Source organism: Lipophrys pholis (assembly GCF_963383615.2).
Source record: "Lipophrys pholis genome assembly, chromosome: 7".
NCBI classification, from domain to species: Eukaryota; Metazoa; Chordata; class Actinopteri; order Blenniiformes; family Blenniidae; genus Lipophrys; species Lipophrys pholis.
This window is the reverse complement of record NC_137638.1, coordinates 6,307,115-6,326,595: the sequence shown is the minus strand read 5'-3', so window position 1 is coordinate 6,326,595 and position 19,481 is coordinate 6,307,115. Positions and strand designations below refer to the sequence as shown.

Here is a 19,481-nt window from a genome sequence, read left to right as displayed (position 1 = left end):
GATCTCATACCTGATGTGTGTTTTGTCAAAATGATATTACTACACACAGGATCTGAGTGGATGAATAACATGTTTTAAAACCGACTCTAGAAAGTCACAAAGTCGGGCTTGAATGTTGGATAAGTTCAATAAAAGATTAAGGAGCAAATTAGATAAAAAAAAAAGTGTTTTTTAATGAGATTTCAGTTATATAACTAAAGAAAAAACTTGTGTTAATGGACTTTGGGATGTTTTAGCGTGTCGCTTATTTGGAATCTGAACAAGAAGGTTTGAACAACAAAGACAAGAACAGGTTAATTAGTGACTCTAGACCAGCAGGTCTGTAACCTGCAGCTCCTCTGTAGTGGCTCCAGAAAGCTTTCAGAAATTTACACATAAATCAACATTTTTATCTTATTTTTGTTTTATTAATTCTCAAAATGACATTTTAAAAACGACACAATAACTAAAATGAGAAAAATCGCTCAAACCACAAGAAATAGGTCATAAAAACTTATAAATTAAAGACAAGCAAGCAAAACTGCTTGGAAAAGAGATGAAATGATTAAAATGCCCTTCCTCCCTCCCTTCCTCCCTTCCTTCCTTCCTTCCTTCCTTCCTGCCGCCATAAGTCTCTATATCTCCCTGTGAATAACATTTGTTCTGTGATTCTAATAGTCACCGTTACCCTTTGTACATATTAACATTCAAAATAACAAATATAATTTTTATCCTGTCTTATTTGATATTGAACTTTCTTTCTATTTATTGTTTGGATTCAGTGCTGAGTTGATTTTCCTTCTGTGATTAACAAAGTAATTTGCTGTTCTATTCGATTCTTTTCTAATCTAATCTAATGTGTGTACATTGTCTGGAAAATACTACAAATGAAGGATAAAACCACTAAAGTCGGGTAAAAAAAACAGCTGGAAATGTAAAGAAATGTTCACTTTCCTACACTTCATAAATGCAACACAAGATAATGTTTTTGTTTCAAAACTACTGTTTATATGGAACTTTTAGAAGCTGTGCTCGCCTCATTTTACAGGTTAAACATGTTTTGCGGCTCCAGATAAATCTGATTTGATGGGAAATCACGACATTGGTTCTTGTGGTCACAAAGGTTGCAGGCGCCTGCTGTAAACCGCCGCTCGGCGTGCGATCTGAAGCGCTGACCTCAGGACGCAGCCCGGAAACAGGATCTCAAAGTCCAGCTGCTGCGAGGAACCTCTGCTGACAGTCAAACACTGCTCATAGTCCACGTTCACATGGTCCCGCACGTAGTAGGAGGGGGGAACCGGGCCCACGTGGTTGATCTGTGACGGAGACAGAGACGGTCACAACATGACGGGACACTTTGAGAGGAAAAACACTGAGGAGGTGAAGGGAGAGTCACTTACTGTGCGGTCTGTCATTTTTCCTCTTAAAACAAGAAAGAAAAGCTTCAAACTGTTCCACATCAGTGTTTAGAATATGGAGATATACAATAGAAATAATCATTCTAATTTAATCAATACTAGAGGGAAACTTAAGTTTATTCCGATAAAATGAAATCAGTGCAGTACAAGATCACACCAGCAGAGGGCGGCGTTTCCTGTTGTATAAACTCAATGCTCTAATTGAATACTTACACAATACAATATGTAATACTACTCATTTTAAACTAGTAAACCTGAGCTTAGATGTTATTAAAGCCTTGTTATATATTCTTAAAGGCGACTTGTGCTCATTTTTTAATATATATAACTTACATATATTATTTAAATACAAAGAAATGAAATAGTTTATAGTGGTTGTGCAGGCCTCTCACTTTATAGTCATTCTGTTTGCTTTTAATGTTTACTGTAAACAAATGTATTCTTCTTTCTGCTCTCTTTCATTCAGAAGTTTGAAAACTTTAGTTTTTTTATTATTTTGTCAGTGAATGAAATAGAAACTGAACTAAACTAAACCAAAAAAATGATTTACAGCTCAAAAACATCCTTATTCACATGTCTGATAAATATGCAGGCGAAACTGTGTTGTTTGGTCCTACGACGTATCGATGTACAATCCTTGAAGAAATTGTCCCACAGAATGGCATCATTCATGGAAACGTTAACACTCAGACTATAGTACAATATCAATACTGGATTATGAACAAGGAGCAATTTATGAACCTTCTTTAACATGAACTTTGGTTTTAGGTTTGAATTTATGTTTGTAATTGAACAATTTGTTTTCTAACGCACATTTCAGTGAAAAATTCCCTAACTATTTTTAATTTGCTTCAGATTTGTCTCTTTAAAAAAAGAAACCCACTACTTTCATCTGAGAGCCCTCTGATGAGACCGGCTCAATTTTAGAAGCATAAAGAATTATAAATGACTGGGCTCTTAAAAGAAACTAATTAATAATAATAATAATAATAATTGTCTAGTTGAAAGCCTTTTATTTATAATTTATTAATTGTTTTAAAATCACTTCTTTATTGTTTTCTTTGTATTTTAAGCTTATTTTAGTGTTTCTTCAGTTTATATTTATTTCACACTGAGCAGAGTCCTTCTTCGTGTGTGTGTCCATGCATGCGTTTGTGTTGAAATGCTACTGTATGAACCACTTTGTGTTTCTGTTGTATTTTTAAAAACAAAATATGACTAAAGTTTGATTGACTGAAGTTTTTCATCACATTTAATAAGAACATCCAGCAAACCAAAACATGTCAGAAAACAGAAAAACTTTCAACTTAAGTCCTAAAAACGCCGTCCATAACCGACTGAGCTGGATTTTTATTCTAATGCTGAGTAAACGTCTCACAGTGACAGAATCACATTAATCTGATCCAGACCGGGGGTCTGCAACCTTTAGCAAGTCAATTGATTTTATGACGACTCCCCTCCCAATAAAATATCAACAAATTACATTTTCTTTCAAGATGTTTTCAGGGATTTAACCCGTTTTAGCCATTTTATTTTTGTTTCTTCTTCTTTGGTTATTTTATATATTTCAGACATTTCTGTTGTTTTGACTTCCTTTGTTTAGTTGTACAGTTTCATTTAGAAGTTAGAAAAGCTTATTGCCACGTTGAGCTGCTCGCTTTGTGCATCGATATAAAAAGTGGAGGAATTGTAAAAAAATATGTAAATATAAAGTGAAAAAAGGTCAACAAATGAGCACATAATACAGATTATAAGGTGACATGAAACAGGATTTCATGAGATGGTGTTTAAAACTACTATCAACCTATTTTTAACCATTTCATTTAGTTTTAGCACCTTTTTTTCAGGTATTTTTTTCCATTTTAGCATTTTTTTTACTAATCTTAACACTTCCTTTCGCCATTTTTAACCAGGAGATTGAGTCATTTTGATAAACAGTCAGCTGAGTAAGTAAAATAATTAGAAGATAAACATGTTAATTGACCCGTAATTCTGTAAACGCCTTCAGGGAAGCCAAAGAGCCACATGTTGCAGACCCCCGACCTTGAACTCGAAACCAAAACAATCCAATACAAAGTCAAAGACCACACGGCTCGCTAACTGCAGACACAGCTCCAGGAAGAAAAGAAACACTTTGGGGTTGAACGTCTCAATTTCTTGGATCTTGAACGCAGACAAAAAAAGAATTTCTCTCGTCCTGATCCTCATTTGTCCTCGGCCCAATTATTAATCTATAGAAACAGTGACAAGCACAGGTCAGTTTTCTAAACTACTGAACCGTCGGCACATGAGCGACTACTGAAGCTGCCGTTGTCTGAAACTAAAGCTGCTATGAAAGAAACTATGGAGGGATGCAGCAGCAGGGATGAAGATTTTGGGGTTCAGTGGTCAACGTGTTGCTGGTTCCCTCGACCAACATCCAGTGGAAAAGAGGTTTTTCACCTCTTCATAGATCATCTTCACAACGTCTGAGGGATTATTTAAGTCCATTTAAAATCAACAAATGGTTAAAAGTTTATTATCTTAGTATTTGATTTAAGAGAATTCTGTTTTCTCTCTTAAGGCTGCGACTAAAAATCAGATGTGATATTTTTCAAATTTTCATCTTGGAAGAACTTTTCACCTTATAGCAGCCAATAATGTGCATTTTAAATGTAAACGGTAAAGAAAAGAAACGACAGCTGTAAGTGACACTGCTGCATAGTTTCTGTTGTCGGTGAATGAGTACGGCTTCAATTTATTGGCTTCATTACAAATAAATTGACAAAATTGCTAGAAATTGTGTTTCTACACACATTTCACGCTGTAACTTTTGACACAGCTGCTTTGCTCCGACTCAAACGTGAGAATATTGTTAAAATTGTTTAAAATTGGCAATTTCTCAGTGAGACAGGAGGATGTAATAGTGGCTGGTGTGAAGAATCTTCATATTTTTTTAGCCTCTGACATAGAATTTTAAATTATGGCTGCATAATATATTAAATAATTACTATTTTCAAGATGTATAATGGGAAAAGACCGACTGGCCGATGAAAAACGATGTTTCTCCACTGTGCACTCAAAATGACACAGTTTTAAACATGAAAGAAAAGCATATTGAAATTTACTTAATTCACAAGATTTGTGTGTGAATAACTCATTTAAAATGTAATTTATTGACAGCCCTGATTGAGTCAGAAGCACAAAACTTACCCAAAAAAATAACAAGAAATTGTAGATATATATATTCATGTTATGGAAGATTTTGTAGTATTTTCTTAAAAACAGCGTCCAGTCACAAAAACACTAACGTCATCTACGTACGCGTCACAATATTCAACATTATTAAATATTACATGATTAAACGATTTTGTGCATCTCTAATTTTAAGCGTCACTAAACCTGAAATCAGCTCTTAAAATATATTTCTATTAATGGTGAATCACAAACATATTCATGAGGCTGCCTCATTCAAACATCAAATAAATAAAAATAACTGACATTTGTTAATGTTTGCATTCAACTTCTGGCTGTTTTATGTTTGGGTTTTTTTCCCTGCAAAATGCAGGAAAAGGTTCTATATTACTTCCTTCTACGTTTCACGTCACTGAATTTCCCAGAATAGTGGTTGCGTGGCGACTCGATGAATTTCAGCAGTATATTGACTGATGCAGCGTCGGAAAGCCGGAGCAGAGTCGCCCTTGCTCCGTCATTGACCTGCAGCGATCGGGTCCAGGCTCGTTCATGTGTAACGGGATCGCTCACACGGCGAGGACGCAGCATTCCCAGTGCAGATGAGCTCCTCTATGAGTGTTTTCAATCCAAGCAAAGCAAAGAAACTAACAGCAACTAACTGGCCACTACGTCTGCATTCACACTCTGCACAACCACAGTTCACAAAACAGGGTTGGGACGATGTGTCAACATGAAGGAAGAGCGGTGAGACACAAACAAATAGATTATTTTGCTTATTTGTGCTTTTCAAGATAAATGTCGGATGATTCATCTCAGTGGAATAATTTAGTTGTGCCGTCATTAACAAAAGTCTCGACACTCTATTCCCAAATTTTAAGCCCGGCTTAACGGGATTTTTGTGTATGTGCTCCCAACAGGTCCAGTTACGTCCAGTTAAAATACGTCCGGAAAACAAAATGTTAAAAAAAAACGGATACGAATTGTTGTTCCTTGCCTCTTAAAGAGGCAGGCACACAGAATAATGGTCAAACTAAATTACTACTTTTTAAATACCCTGTGCTTTGAATGTAATTTTCAATCATTCAGAGATATTGTCATCTCACTTTCTCACAGCTGTTATTATAAGTTCTCACTTTAGATGAGAAAATTCATGTATTTTACGAGTGTTTATAAAATACTGAGTCCTCCTGGTCTGACTAAACGGCGCAGCGCAAGCAGAAAGTGGTTTAGACGGTACCTCTGCCTCACTACAGAGGGAAGTGCTGACCACACAGAGTCCAAATGAATTCATTTGTTTTTAGTGACTATAAAAATAAAATATTCATGCCATTGAAAGAAATATTAAAATTCAGAAATGTACTACTTTATAAAGAGCCTATCATGTAACCTGGATTTTTAAAACTGCCCTTTCAATATAATTAATGAAATGTATTTTGAAAACTGAAGACTCGTCTTCAGTGACTTTCAAAAGACTAAATGGACATAAAACACAGAGCAAAGCCACAGTAGAATGACACTAAAAGTGCAGCACACATGGCCGTTTCTCTGAGCCAACACAAATTCTTCTTCATCCAATATGAACTTTACTTATTTGTCTTCATAAAAGTCTGTTATATGGAAGTCAGTGAGCAAGCTGGCAATTAAAAAGCACATTTACAGTATTTTATTGAGGCAATAAAATTGTAAATGTGACTCATCTGCCATGAAACTTACTGCACGTCATCAGTCATGCACAGAAGTGGACAAAATTATGTCCGCGACTGATTTTAAGCATCAAGAAATCTTTGCTGAAATTATGGAATTTATGAAATGGGAAAGTTTACATTACAGAATAGTGAACGTCTGCAGATGTTAACATCCGAGAAACTGAGTGAACTCTCGTGGTATTCACCTGTTTTACCACTTTTTTTAAAAATTCTGATTAATCATTGCAGCTTTTTTCACCAACATTTTACACATCGTCCAAACTCCTTTGAAATTATAGTTGTAGTTATCCTGCTTTTCCTTTAATTGTACAGGCTGTAGTTGGATTCAGACTCATTTCACCACATAAAAACCTGCCACCTCTGAATTTAAACTACCTTTTCTCAAATAAATTGAAAAAGAAATTGGTGTAATCAGAATATTTGCATGAAATTACCCGAATATCTATGTATCATTACTCAAACAACTTTATACAACAAGGTGTTGTGAATCACTACAGTGTCTCCACTGTCCTCAGTTTAACAAGATAAGCAGCAGCAGCAAACTACCAACGCTAGTAACCGGAGCTATAAATATAAATGCAGTCGTTAAAGCGCAGGGTGAAAACTAACCAGCAAAACGACCCAAACTTTAAAGGTCTGAGGACAGACTGGACACTGCAGTGACTCCTCCGCTTCAGAAACCTGAAACACATTGTGCCTTTTATAAGCCGTGTTTATAAAAGGTGAGGTGGTTGACCTCCGCTCCCCTGGAGGGCGGTAGAGAGCTTTGGGAAAATCTGGGGGAGGGAGGGCTTGTTGAAATGTAGAATGAAATATAATTAAAGTGTTTAATTTAATATAACTTTTAGAAAAAAGGCAAAACTATGATTGTAACTGTTATGACAGCTGCAGAATGACTCTATAGAGCAGGGGTGTCGTACATAAAGCCCACAACAGACTCCAATGTGCCTAAACCACCAACCAAATTGTGAGCAAAAGGAGAAGCTTTATAGATATTTCACTGTATTTTGCATCAGAAGGTTTCAATAAAATTGGCTTAATGTTGAGACTGTAGTCATTTTGAGTAGTTTTTCATCACATATACTCACATTAAAGTTTATTATTGCACTTTTTTTTACAAAAGCCCACTCAGGATGAAATTGTGGCCGAGTATGTGTTTAACACCCCTGATATAGAAACGTTACTGGATATCTAAATCAAATTGACTCGAGAAGAAATATGTGTAATAACATCTGTCCTCATGAATTTCATAAGTCCACGTTTTGAGGAACTCATCTTCAAGTTTGAGGCTATAAGCCCAAACTACTGAATGGAAACTCATCTTCTCCAACTCATCAGCCAACTTTTGCAAAAACCAACAGGGGAAGATCCAGCAGGACTCTGTGTCTACGACTCACCCTGGTCCGACAGCGAGGGTCTCCGTCAGGATCCGTCAGCTTCCCGCCGTACATCATGGGCAGCTCCTCCTCGTCGATGTACTTCAGTAACACCTCCTGCCAGTTCGCTGTGGAGACAGAACAATGAACAGTGAGTGTTTATTGGCTCACGAACTGGAAGCTGGATGTTGAAGCGTCTTACCTCCGAGGATGAGGATTTTCTGTCGCGTGTTCTCGCTCAGGAAGTGCTTCACCAGGTTGAAGGCCACGGGGAAAAGTTTGGGAGCTGCAGGAAAATCATTCAACATGAGAGCCTTTTCATCCCATTTTGTATTTTTTTTTTTTTTATATATATATTTTGAGGATTTTACCTTTAATAACAAACAGTCTCTTGAGCCCTTCTGGGTAGTTATCTTCAAACATCTGGAGGATCTAATGTAAGAAAACCACACATAAGGCAAGAAAATAAACATTTCGTCTACGTCACCGTTCGGTAGTGGGAGGTTGATGTTTTCAGGTTATGTGTGGGTGAGACTGTACCTCCCCGTATGTTTCTATAGCAGGCTTCCATAAGTGTTTCAGACCGAGACCTTCCACGTCGTAGATCATAGTAATTGACTCCACGTTCCTCCCCAGCTGAAAGAAAGGAATCACAACTTATACTGGTTTGCAATCAGACTGCACATTTAAAATCTCCTCCTGTGATCCTCCACACATGGTGAACTGTGTTGGGCCTCCATCGTTCTACACCCTCACTTCCTCTCCCTGAGCGTCACGGGTTGGTGCAATGGTTTACAACTGTCACCTCACAGTCAAAAAGCACAGGTTCAAGTAGTAGTAGTAGTAGTAGTACTAGTAGTAATAGTAATAGTTAATTGGGTCAACACAATACACAATGCAACAACAAAATATGAAACACCAAAGAAGAAGAAAAACAGAGAGAGACCAAGGGGTTTATGCTGAAGTTAAACTTATTTTGCCTAACCCTGTACAAAATATATGGAAATCTACTGCAATTGAAGTAACGGAAACAAAAACTTGCATTTTCTTTTCCATTCCTGATAAACCAAACCTAAACTGTCCTCTAAGAGAGCAGTTACTTTTCATCTCATCCTTCCTGAACTTGATATTTTTGAAAAATGATGAGCTTAAACTGCCTTTAAATTGTTTAAGCATATTCCATTTTTTATGTTTTATTTTCTTCAATTATCGTCCAGGTTGTTCAGAAGATCAACCCCTCTAACAGAAACGCATCTACTTTTTTTTATGTGTTCTTGCCTTATTTTTTTAACATAAACCCAGTATCCCTGAGGATATATCGGCTCTCTCTGTGTTTGATTATCTTCAGGATTTGAGTTGGAAGGCAAAGCTAAAGATTTCTTTGTGACCTCTCTCGCTGTATCCGTCTTTGCTCGGTACTCCGGTTTGAACCCCACAATCTGAATCTGCACAGTCTGAGCACAATCACGGTAAAGGTCCTCTCAATCTACCGGTTCCCCAAGAAAAAGTCTGCCTTTTCTCACATTCTGTTCATTGTTTTTAATTATCATGAATGAATAAATGACTCTGAACGCCCTTTTGAAGTACAACAGGTCTGCTCCAGACGCTCTTACTCTCTCGGACTGCAGGTAACATTCCTGCTGCAGCATCTCACAGTCTCTGATCTTGGACTTGATGAAGTCCTGCTTGGAGGCGGACAGGAAGAGCCCCTTGGGGTCGACGGGTCCGATCACGTCGTACCAGACAGGACTGCCCTCGCGGTCGTAGCCACACATGCCTCCTGACAGGTACTTCTCTATCACCTGCAAACAGTTTTCATTGATATATGAATAGGTGCGCCGGAGAGCTTGTGAAGAAAACAACTGACGTTACATGTATTTGAGAAGTCCTGCCTTCTTACACCGGGAAGCTTAACTTAACTGAATCTGTGACATTAAGAATAAAGTGAAGTTTTTATCTTTACACAAATATATCTCGTATTGAAGTCAAAAATATTTTTTCCCCAGTATAATATTTTCATCCGAGGAGGTGAACTGTGGCCACAGAAGAATACGATTAATGACTTTACCTCTGGTGGACGCCACTCAGTGATGATTGTGTCCACTTTCACGTGTTTCCTGAACTCCAAATGCTGCAAGAGAAGATCACGTTCACTATCAGTTTGATCTTTCTGATAGGCTTAACCTTTAAATTGTAAAACTCAGGCAGTGATTTGACTGGCTCAGGAGGTTCTAGGCACAAAATGGCATTTCAGCAGGCAAGACGGTCACTGCTGTGCTGTTGTGCACACAACTTTAGTGCACACATGCATGCAAATACATGACCGCGACCACAAACAGTCCGACCACAGAGGGAGGAAGTGCTTGAAGGTGCTCATGAACTCTGGACTGCCTCCTTCCACCTGTGCAGTAAAGTTAAACTTTGGCTCAAGGTGTCACTCAGAGTGTCCCTGGAAAATATAAGCATGTTTATAGACTGAACTGATTTTCTATAGTCTTGATGTCTCAGTAACTTAGGGAAAGTTTCCAGTGGATTTAAAAATGCTCAGTGTAGGAGTGCTGACAGGAACCGACTCCCAGCCAATGACGAAATCCCAGATTTTCTTCATTGGCTTCCTGTAAATGTTAAAAAGATCCTCCCTTCACACACAAAGATCTTAATGATCAAGTTCCAGCACATCCTCAAAGGTCTCACAGTATTTATACTAATCCTACCAATTTAATGCTTCCAGTTTGCCGGGCGTGTCCCCTTCAGATTAACTGTTTGTACCACAAACATCTCCCAGTGTCTGAAGGAACAAATATTCAGTCTGCTGCAGGAGATTCTCTGTCCTGCGTGTTTTAGGCCCCGTTTACACGAAAATGCATTTTTTTTTTTTTGGTTTCAGAAAAGTTTTGCGTTTACACTGCAACGTTTTGAAAAGGACGTCTGTTTACAAAGAAATGGTGGAAACTCTGAAAACGATGTTGTTTTCGTGTCGGTCAACTAGTTGGTGATATTGGTTGTTTTTGTAATGAAACTACACACACATGCAAGCAGAGAACAAGAGGCTATAAACATTAACAGTGGTGAAAACAAGGACATTCGTATGGACAAACAACAAAGTTGTATTTGCTATTATGGTGACTGTCAAGTATAAAACTTTCAAGTATCAGGAGAATATGGACTGGGAGTCATGACACTCCATCTACTCGCTGCGTTTCAGAAAAGTTACATTTCCCCCCGTTTACATGGAGATGGAGTTGGGGCATTTTGGAAAAGTTGAGTTTTCAGTTGTCGTGTAAACAGACACCCAAAACACAAAGAAAGTTTTTGGTTTTTCCTTGAAAACGTCGAGTAAACGGGGCCTTAAAACTTTGGCGACGTCTTGTCTAAAGTATTAATTATCAGTTAGTTCATCGCATGAACATTGGATAGTCGGTCCAATTGTTTGGAATTCCCTGGAACAGGTCACAAAAAGCCAAACCAGAGAAAACAACAACTGATCAAGGTTCACAAGAGCTGTGAAAAGTTAATTCCAAACCAGAAAGTATGGAATCACCTCCAGCAGGGTTGAGCACTACCTGGACCGGTGACCCCCGTCCCTGACCCACAGCCTCCAAATAACACTGGTGACATACAGGGGTATTTGTTTTTTTTTGGGGGGGGGGGGGGGTTTCTTATGAGGAAGGGAAGTAATTCTAATTTGAGATTTTGATTCTTCCGCCCCCGAGTGGACGACAATCAACTTGCAGTTAGGTAACTCAATCGTATTCTCTTATCCAAAGTACTTATTTAATCCTCTTAATCTACATCTAATCATCTTATCAGTGCAGGCTGCTGCGATGACTCAGTTTGTCGACACGGCTCCTCTCTAATGTGGAGCACTCCTTGTGCCGGAGCCTCCACCGGTTTATCAGTCATCCACTGAAGAAGGTTGTACTTTGGTTCAGAATGTTTGTACTGGGCTTTATTTCTACAAAGAGTGCTAAACAATCAGCCTATATGACAATGTCTCACAGGGCGGTGCCTCCACTCACCTTTCGCAGCATGGCCTCGGCCTTCTGGACGTTGAAGTTCCGCGCTGGAGAAAAAAAAAAAAGGAAATAATTAATTATTCAAAAAAGAGCAGATCTCATTTATTCATCTTTGTTTAAACAAAAGTCACAACTGAGGAAAAGAAGAGCGAGAAATGTAATCTATTCCAGGCCCCGTTTACAGGACATCGTTTTTGCGTTTTCGTTTCAGAAAAGTTTCACGTTTCCACGGCAACATTACGGAAACGTCCTTTTCCACGGAAACCGCATGAGCTGCACTACGGAAACAAGGCACGTCACCGATTTCGAACTGAGACCATCAACTTCAGGCAATGAGACAATGATGCTGGTGTGAAATTACCAGCATCATTGGTGCTTCATGTCAACGAGCTCGTCACTATTGACTGACAGGATTCTTGTAAACTGGCCAGCCAGTTTTAAGTCGGCGTTCTGGGATTGATGTCGGACTCTTTCCTAGTTAAGGTGACACATGCAGCTCGATTTGAAAGTATCTTCCACATGCAGCTTTCATTTTCTCTTTGCATCCAATCAAGCAACAAATGACTCTCAACTTTGTATATTTCTGACCCTCTACATCTGTAGAAAACCCTGTAATTATCTCTGTTACAGGATTTTTTTTTCTTCTTGTTGCTGATGAGTAGAGAAAGCCTGTCACTTTTCAGATCACACTTTTTCCTGCAGCCTGCAACGTTTTCACATCTTCACACTGACAGTTTGGATTTGATGCTGAGGCCTTGGCCAGCTGTAAGGTAGGTATCTTTCACTGCTGCATCGCTGATTCCTGAGCGCAGATTTCAGTATTGTGCTTTTATTTTAACGCCTGTATTAAAGTGACAGGAAGTCAAAAAGATTCTCCTCCAATAAGAGGAAGTTTTAGAATGTAAGAAGAACTCAACAGATATTATTAATAGTTTCCCTTTAAGCAGCACTTTTTTTAACCAGGGCTTTCATGCATTTAAGACATAATGACACAAAGATTTGACCCCAAAAAAGCTAAAATACAAGGAAGTGAGGCATCCTGTATCCCAGCATTGTGTCAGAATGACTGAAGGTGAACAGAATTAACAGTCTAATACTCCTGCTAAGGGGATTAGCTCTGCCACTGACACACCAGCAATACCAGCTGTACTAACAACTTAGTCCAGCACTGTAGTGAATGCTCTAATCTGACACATTAACTAAGACCTCAGTGTAAAGGAGTGACCCAAACTTACAAAATGATGAAGGTAACATATTATTTATGGAACCATATTAATGGAAAATTCAAGATATTACAAGAGTTTAACAAAGAAAATCAATTGGACAGCAAATCCTTAATCATTTATGTGCAATTTTAGATGTTTGATCAAAACTCTAAAGCCCGACAGAGCATGCTGGGATTGGCTTTTGTCCTGGAATAACCCCATAAGAGGATAGTGAGTGTGGCTGCTGCACCTCCTGCCACTTCCTGACATGGAGATATCATTCATAATAAGTATCGTCAGCTATCAGAAGGCTTATGATTAAGCTCATGGCTGGTGGAGAGCCCACACATCCCATTAGCTGAAACTGGCTTCACGTATCTCCATGTTTGTTTAGAAGAGGCACTGCACTGAGGGACAAAGCCGCCTAATAATCACCCTGACTGCACTTTAGCTGAGTCACTTGTATTAAAACCTGAAAAACGTTAAACGGGCGTGTTATTGCAATATCAAAAGCAGAAATCGAAACGCATGCGAGTGATCAAGACTTTCCAAAGACACTCGTCTCCTGACCACGGCACATGATAGTTTCAATGAAACGAGGAAGCCGACAAATATTTATATTTCTGTAATGTGATGCAAAATGCTGACTACAACATGCTCCAATACCGGCATCAAGCCAAGAGCCTCTTATCATCTGTTATTCCACTTAGAAATATAATTACTAATATTATTATAATTGAGATTTTGGGCCACAAACTGGTTAACGCTCTCGCCTCACAGTGAACAGGTCCTGTGTAGAGGTTGTGTGTGGGTTTCCTCCCACAGTCCAGAAATGTGAGGTTATTCATTAATAACTTGGTAATAACCTGCTCTTAGTTGTGAGTGAGGGTCTCTCTCTCTCTCTCTCTCTCTCTCTCTCTCTCTCTCTCTCTCTCTCTCTCTCTCTCTCTCTCTCTCTCTCTCTCTCTCTCTCTCTCTCTCTCATTTTTGCTCAGTTTTTGAAAGTTTTTAAGAAATTGTGATGTACTCAAAACATCCCTAAAATACAATGACAGAAAAGAAAAAGATTTCCAAGATGGATGGATTATTGTGATATATCCCATTCTTAATAGTAATCCCACAGTTGTTGCAAGAGAGACCACCGACAAGTACTGAAAAAGTAGTTCTGTTTGCAAATTACAGACAAAAGACTCAAAACTAAAAATGAGATGTCAGACACTACATATTATCCGGGTCATTAAACCTAGTATAAGTTCCTCTGGAGTTTAAGGCCCCGTTTACATGACAACGTTTCAATGTTTCAATGCACGGATTTAGCGTTTTTGTTTACAAAAAGTTTGACATTTTGAAAACCTTTGTTCACCCTGAATGTAATTAGCACACTAGGCCACGAGTTGGCGCTGTTGTTTTTATATTGAAACCACACACACATGTACAGAGAACAGAACCATTTAAACATTAATAAAGACGTTGTAGTGGACCAACATGCCCAATTGGCACCAGTGTCAGAAAGAAGTGACCCCCAAGGAAAAGTGACCCCCCCCCCCACCCGCATTGGAAAATTCTATATGACATCAGCTTTAGCTGCACAGCACAAAACCAAGCGCATGTTTAACACTCTGAAGGTGATATTGATTAAAGAAGCTCGAGCCCCCACCACACCAACTCCCAGAAGAACACCCATCTCGGTTTCTATGAATAGAAATTTGACCAACACCCCCTGACGGAACACATTGTTCCTTGCGTTCTGCTTGTTTATGTGTTCAAAACTAAAATAAATTCAGGTCAATCATTAGTGCTAATTGTACAGCGCGGTTATACGGAGCCTATTCACACCGAGTGAATGGAAATCGTCTGTACATTCATACTTTGAGTGACATAACTTGAGTCCTTCAGAGCACACATGGCCGAGACAGAGCTTCATTATCAACATTTGGTGCCGTGACACTCAACGTTCTGAGAGGCAAAGCCGGCGTTTCACAGGCGCCATGGCCGTTTAGTAAGGCCTCGTTATGTAGAACAAAGTCCCCCCCCCCCAAAGCTACTCCGACGGTGCAAAAAGAAAAGAGCCAAATTTAACCCTGGAGGGAAGGAACACAACAGCAGACGGGCTGTTGCCATCGTAGTGCACCTTTAATGCGATTACCTCTGGATTAGCTCGATGCGCAGAGTGCGAGACTCTGCTGCAGGGCCAATCAGAACGAGGCACGATTCTAATCAGCGCTTCCCATTTCCCGAGCACACAACCCAAAGCTAATCGAAGAAAACCAGACTCTGGAAATCAGTTTCTCCGAAAAGTTAGAAACAGCCCTGAGGTTGTGGGTCTGGGTTCAGCTGACGCTGGGTTCACCCTCGTTCACCCTCGTTTCCTGGTCTCGACAGCAGTTTGAGCTTCTTTCTCAACTGCCTGTGTTGAGCCAACTTCCCTCACGTAAGAAACCACTGCAGCTTCTGCTTCTTGCACGAGTGCGACGGCAGATTTATTGAACACATGCGAGCGCTTGGAGAGAAATAAGTAAAGGCCGGCAGGTTTCAACTCACCTCGGAGCCATCGTAACAGGAAGTGGTCGTGCTGGGCAGGAAGTTGGGAAAGGACATCTTGTATCCTCGCTCGGAACTACAGTCAAAGGGAGAAGAGAAGAAGAGCTGCGTGACTTTCAGAAAATCAGAAACTGAATTATCACGGTCACAGTGGAGAGCCTGGAGGTGGAAAACAGCTCTGGGAAACACAGCGCTTGACTCTGTTCACTATTCTCCTTTTCACACTTTTAATTTTTAATCGTTACGTTTGACAAGTTTTTGCTGCTGAAACATGTGACCTCGGCTCCAAAATATTTTTCAGATTATTTATTACATTGATTCATTCATTGCTTTTCTCATAAAAAAAAAAAAAATTAGAGAATGTGGAAAAAAATCTAAATCTTCCCACATTTTAAGATAAATTGAGATTTCTAGTTTTGTTTGGATGATAGTCTAAATTTGTTTACAACAACAATCCCAAAAAAGAATGGAATGTTATGTTGGGCTATGTTTTCCAAAATGTTTGTTTGTTTTAAGTATAACAGCATTACGTCCTCCTTTTAGGTTAGATTGGAAAGACATTGAAGACAAAAACAAACAAAAACAAAGGATTTAATAAATAAATTAATATATTTCACATTCTAAACCATGACTATATATATACACATTTTATTATTATTAATAATAATAATATAACTTACTAAATATTTTTAATGAATTAAAACAATGGTATACAATGATAATGAAAATAAATAATTTAAAATTTTTAAAATAACAAAAATAAAGTATTTTTTTAAATCTGGAAATGACAAAAGAAAACTGTGTTTTTAGAATCTTTTTAATAAAAAAAAAATAAGAGCTGCCAGAGGTTGATCAGGACATTTCAATGATGGTCTGTTCCCACATATAAAGTCTTAACGCATTCAAACTTCAAAATATGAGTTATATTCTTTCTCTAGTTCCTTTCGTCTAACCGTTTTCTGGACTATCTGGTGTCTGGACAAAAAAATATACTATATAAAAGATGGAAACGGGTGGATTTCTGTGATATTGTAATAAAAACGGGACTGGATGATAGTTTGATACCATTTGCTCACAAGTTATTGTGGTTTAGCATCTTTATGGTGACAAAATAAAGAGATTCCGTGACATGTGGCTAGAAACCCTGTAACTATTCCCCCGTGGTATCCATCCATCCATCCATCCATCCATCCATCCATCCATCCATCCATCTTCTATAGCGTTTGAACCTGTCCAGAGTCGCAGGGCTCACGGTATCCATAACCTCCATATATTCACAGGTTCCGTCTTATGAGCTGTGTCCTGGTAACAAACTCTTGTTCTGAGCACGAAGGATGCAACAGGAATGACGTCCATTAATTCGTCAGACCTCAACACACAGATTTGCTTCACCTCAAGACACCTTGGATGAACTCCGACGCGGAGAAGTGAGTGGGATTTCTGTTAAATGTTCTTGTTTGGCTTTTCTTTCGCTGGCTGAGTGCCAGTGGACGAATCAATGAACTGAGTTCAGGACGTTGTTTTTCTGAAGAGTTAAACGATTTCCTCCACACCGTCACGTCTATTAGCAAAGTGCTGCCTGATGCATTGATGATAACTATCAACTGATACTAGATACTGATCCTTCTTCTTTTTTTGGGCTGAAATATTAGTCTTATTTCAGCTCTCGTTATCCTGACGTTTCAGAAAGACTCATCCTCCCCGGGATGCTCTTTTGAGAGCCAATCATGTGACTTATGGGCATTATTAGCTGTGAGATGCCTTATTTGGGTGTTTATTCAGCATTACACAACATTTCAAGTCTGAAACTGACTATTTTGCAATTTTCCATCATTTTAGCTTGTAACTTAAGCATCTTCTACAATGTTTTATAAAACGAGGACGATGACAGTGTGAATAAAAAGTACATAATGGACAAATTTACCAGTCGATCACAGGACAAACACACACAGGTCCGTTTAGAGTCGCCAACTAACCTCAAATCCATGTTTTGCTACTGTAGAAGGAAGCTGGAACACCATTTTGTTTACCTCCTTTTCGCTAGAAAAATGTACTATTAACTGGATTTTGTTGTTTCTCTTGTTTATATTTTATTCAGCGAAATGTTTCGTTTTTGTTATGTTCGTATAAAGATTCATTCGTTCATTCTAAAAAGGCATCTCCAACCGTAAAGAATGTCCAAATCTACTTCACCAGAAGATAAAAACACATCGAATGAATATCTTTTAAAAAGCAAGTAAAGCAGAAATGGTCACCTGAAAGTAAAGGATTTAAACTTGTGATATGCAAATTGATACCAAATTATAAATACTCTCAATACCACAATATATTTTTTTTATCAATTCACATGTTAAATGTTGATATTGTAATTACTAGATAAAATTTAAGTTTTCATGACATTATTTAAGATCTATTCCCCCCCTGGGTGGTGTAACTACTTCTTAACACGACTGCATTAATCCCCTACATGCTGTTAAGATCATGTCTGAGGCTGAGATGTATTCAGAGGATGAACAGTGGTGTTTATAGCAGAGGTAAATAATAAGATCCGATATTGTCTGCCTTGGTAATACCACTCAGAATGGATCCAGCTTATTGGTGGTGCCAGCTAGGAGTTCACTTGGTAAAGAAAGATATCAGTATTATAAAGTCACTACAAAAGTGGCACCCACTTACTAGACTTATTTTGAAATCCCTTTATTGTCCATGTAGAAGATACCATTTCAGCGGCTGATCCATAAACAATGAATGACTTTTGTTGCTGGGTGTTGGTTACAGGCTTTAACTTTGAGAGTAAAAACCATTGTCGGTCCCTGAAACTGACACCTGAAACGACTTGCATTATATTTTTTCAGCATTACATCATTACTGTCCCAACTATTTTTGGTAACTGGTTCGATGTTAATTTAAAAAATAAAAACACAATCCATTGAACATGGAGGTGTGAACACTTGATATGTCAAGACTGTATGTTTTGTTTTATTTCTTTTTCACAACTTTTCTGGAATTAAGAATGGAAACTATTTCACGTTACATAATTATTAATCCGACCTTCTGCGCAATTTATTTTATTAAAATCATAACAAACAGTGACCCGATCCTAATTTCACTCATCTATATGCGTTTTGCAGATATTATTGGAGCGTTTCGAGTCTGCAGCACAAACAGGAACTGTTTGAGATAGATAAAGCGCGCGCACACTCACATAAACACACGCACACACACACACACACACACACACACACTGCGGCACAGTGGAAAACACACGCTGGAGGTTTTACCTGCTCCAGAGCTTCCGCCTGTTTGGGGCTCAGGTCTCCCACACGTCCACTCATGGCTGCGATATGAAGCCGTTGAAGTCGAGACGTAGTCGCTGCTCCGCCGGAGCTTTATAATAAGCGGCTGCGCACTGAGACGCACTGAGAGACGCGCACGAGACGCACCGCGCTACGACCACCGGGCGGCTCCGCGTCTCTGGCGCCGCCCTGTGATGCTCACTACTGTCGGATTAATAGTCCTCCCTTCCTCCACTGTCAGCTGCTTACAAAACAAGAAAAACAATTGTAAACAGCGACGCCACTCCTTATACACACACGCGCAAAAGGACGCAGCATTGACAGGCTCGCTTCACCCCGATCCGTCAATACCTCCGCCGGAAAACACAGTCAAGCCAGCGGCCGCTCCGTTTAGCGGTGCGCCCATACAACATGTAATACCGTAAGAGCACACGCAAACTGATTTCAAAATAAAAGTGACGTTCCAGTTCATACGATCTGTCAGTAAGTTAATAAAACGCAAATTAATAATACTGCTAATAATAATAGGCAGCAACAAAGCGAATACGTGAGTGCATTATTACAATACATAAATAACCATAAGGAATCAAACAATAATAAAAACGTAATGTCCGCAGAAGCAAATAAACAAAAAACTTCAGTTTCAGTCAGCCGTTTATTCGTGTTACTATAATACAATAAACGTCTTCCCATTCTGATGAAGTCTTTCGAATTAAAAACCCAACAAAACAGCATAGCGTAGCAAAATCCAGATTAATATCAAATTAAAT

General features: G+C 38.8%; 1 protein-coding gene across 1 annotated transcript in view; it reads right to left on the bottom strand.

Annotated features, from left to right (window-relative positions):
- Positions 1-19,132, bottom strand: part of LOC308112711 (SEC14-like protein 2) — a 20,551-nt gene extending 1,419 nt beyond the window's left edge. The window contains exons 1-10 of the mRNA XM_080468433.1: positions 18,697-19,132; positions 15,416-15,491; positions 11,673-11,716; positions 9,722-9,784; positions 9,267-9,455; positions 8,194-8,289; positions 8,025-8,085; positions 7,856-7,939; positions 7,675-7,781; positions 1,156-1,295 (exon numbers count right to left, since the gene is read on the bottom strand). Coding sequence (XP_080324559.1) covers positions 1,156-1,295; positions 7,675-7,781; positions 7,856-7,939; positions 8,025-8,085; positions 8,194-8,289; positions 9,267-9,455; positions 9,722-9,784; positions 11,673-11,716; positions 15,416-15,491; positions 18,697-18,750 — 914 coding nt within the window. The 5' untranslated portion in view covers positions 18,751-19,132. The remainder of the gene's footprint in view (positions 1-1,155; positions 1,296-7,674; positions 7,782-7,855; positions 7,940-8,024; positions 8,086-8,193; positions 8,290-9,266; positions 9,456-9,721; positions 9,785-11,672; positions 11,717-15,415; positions 15,492-18,696) is intronic.
- Between the last annotated feature and the right edge of the window lie 349 nt (positions 19,133-19,481).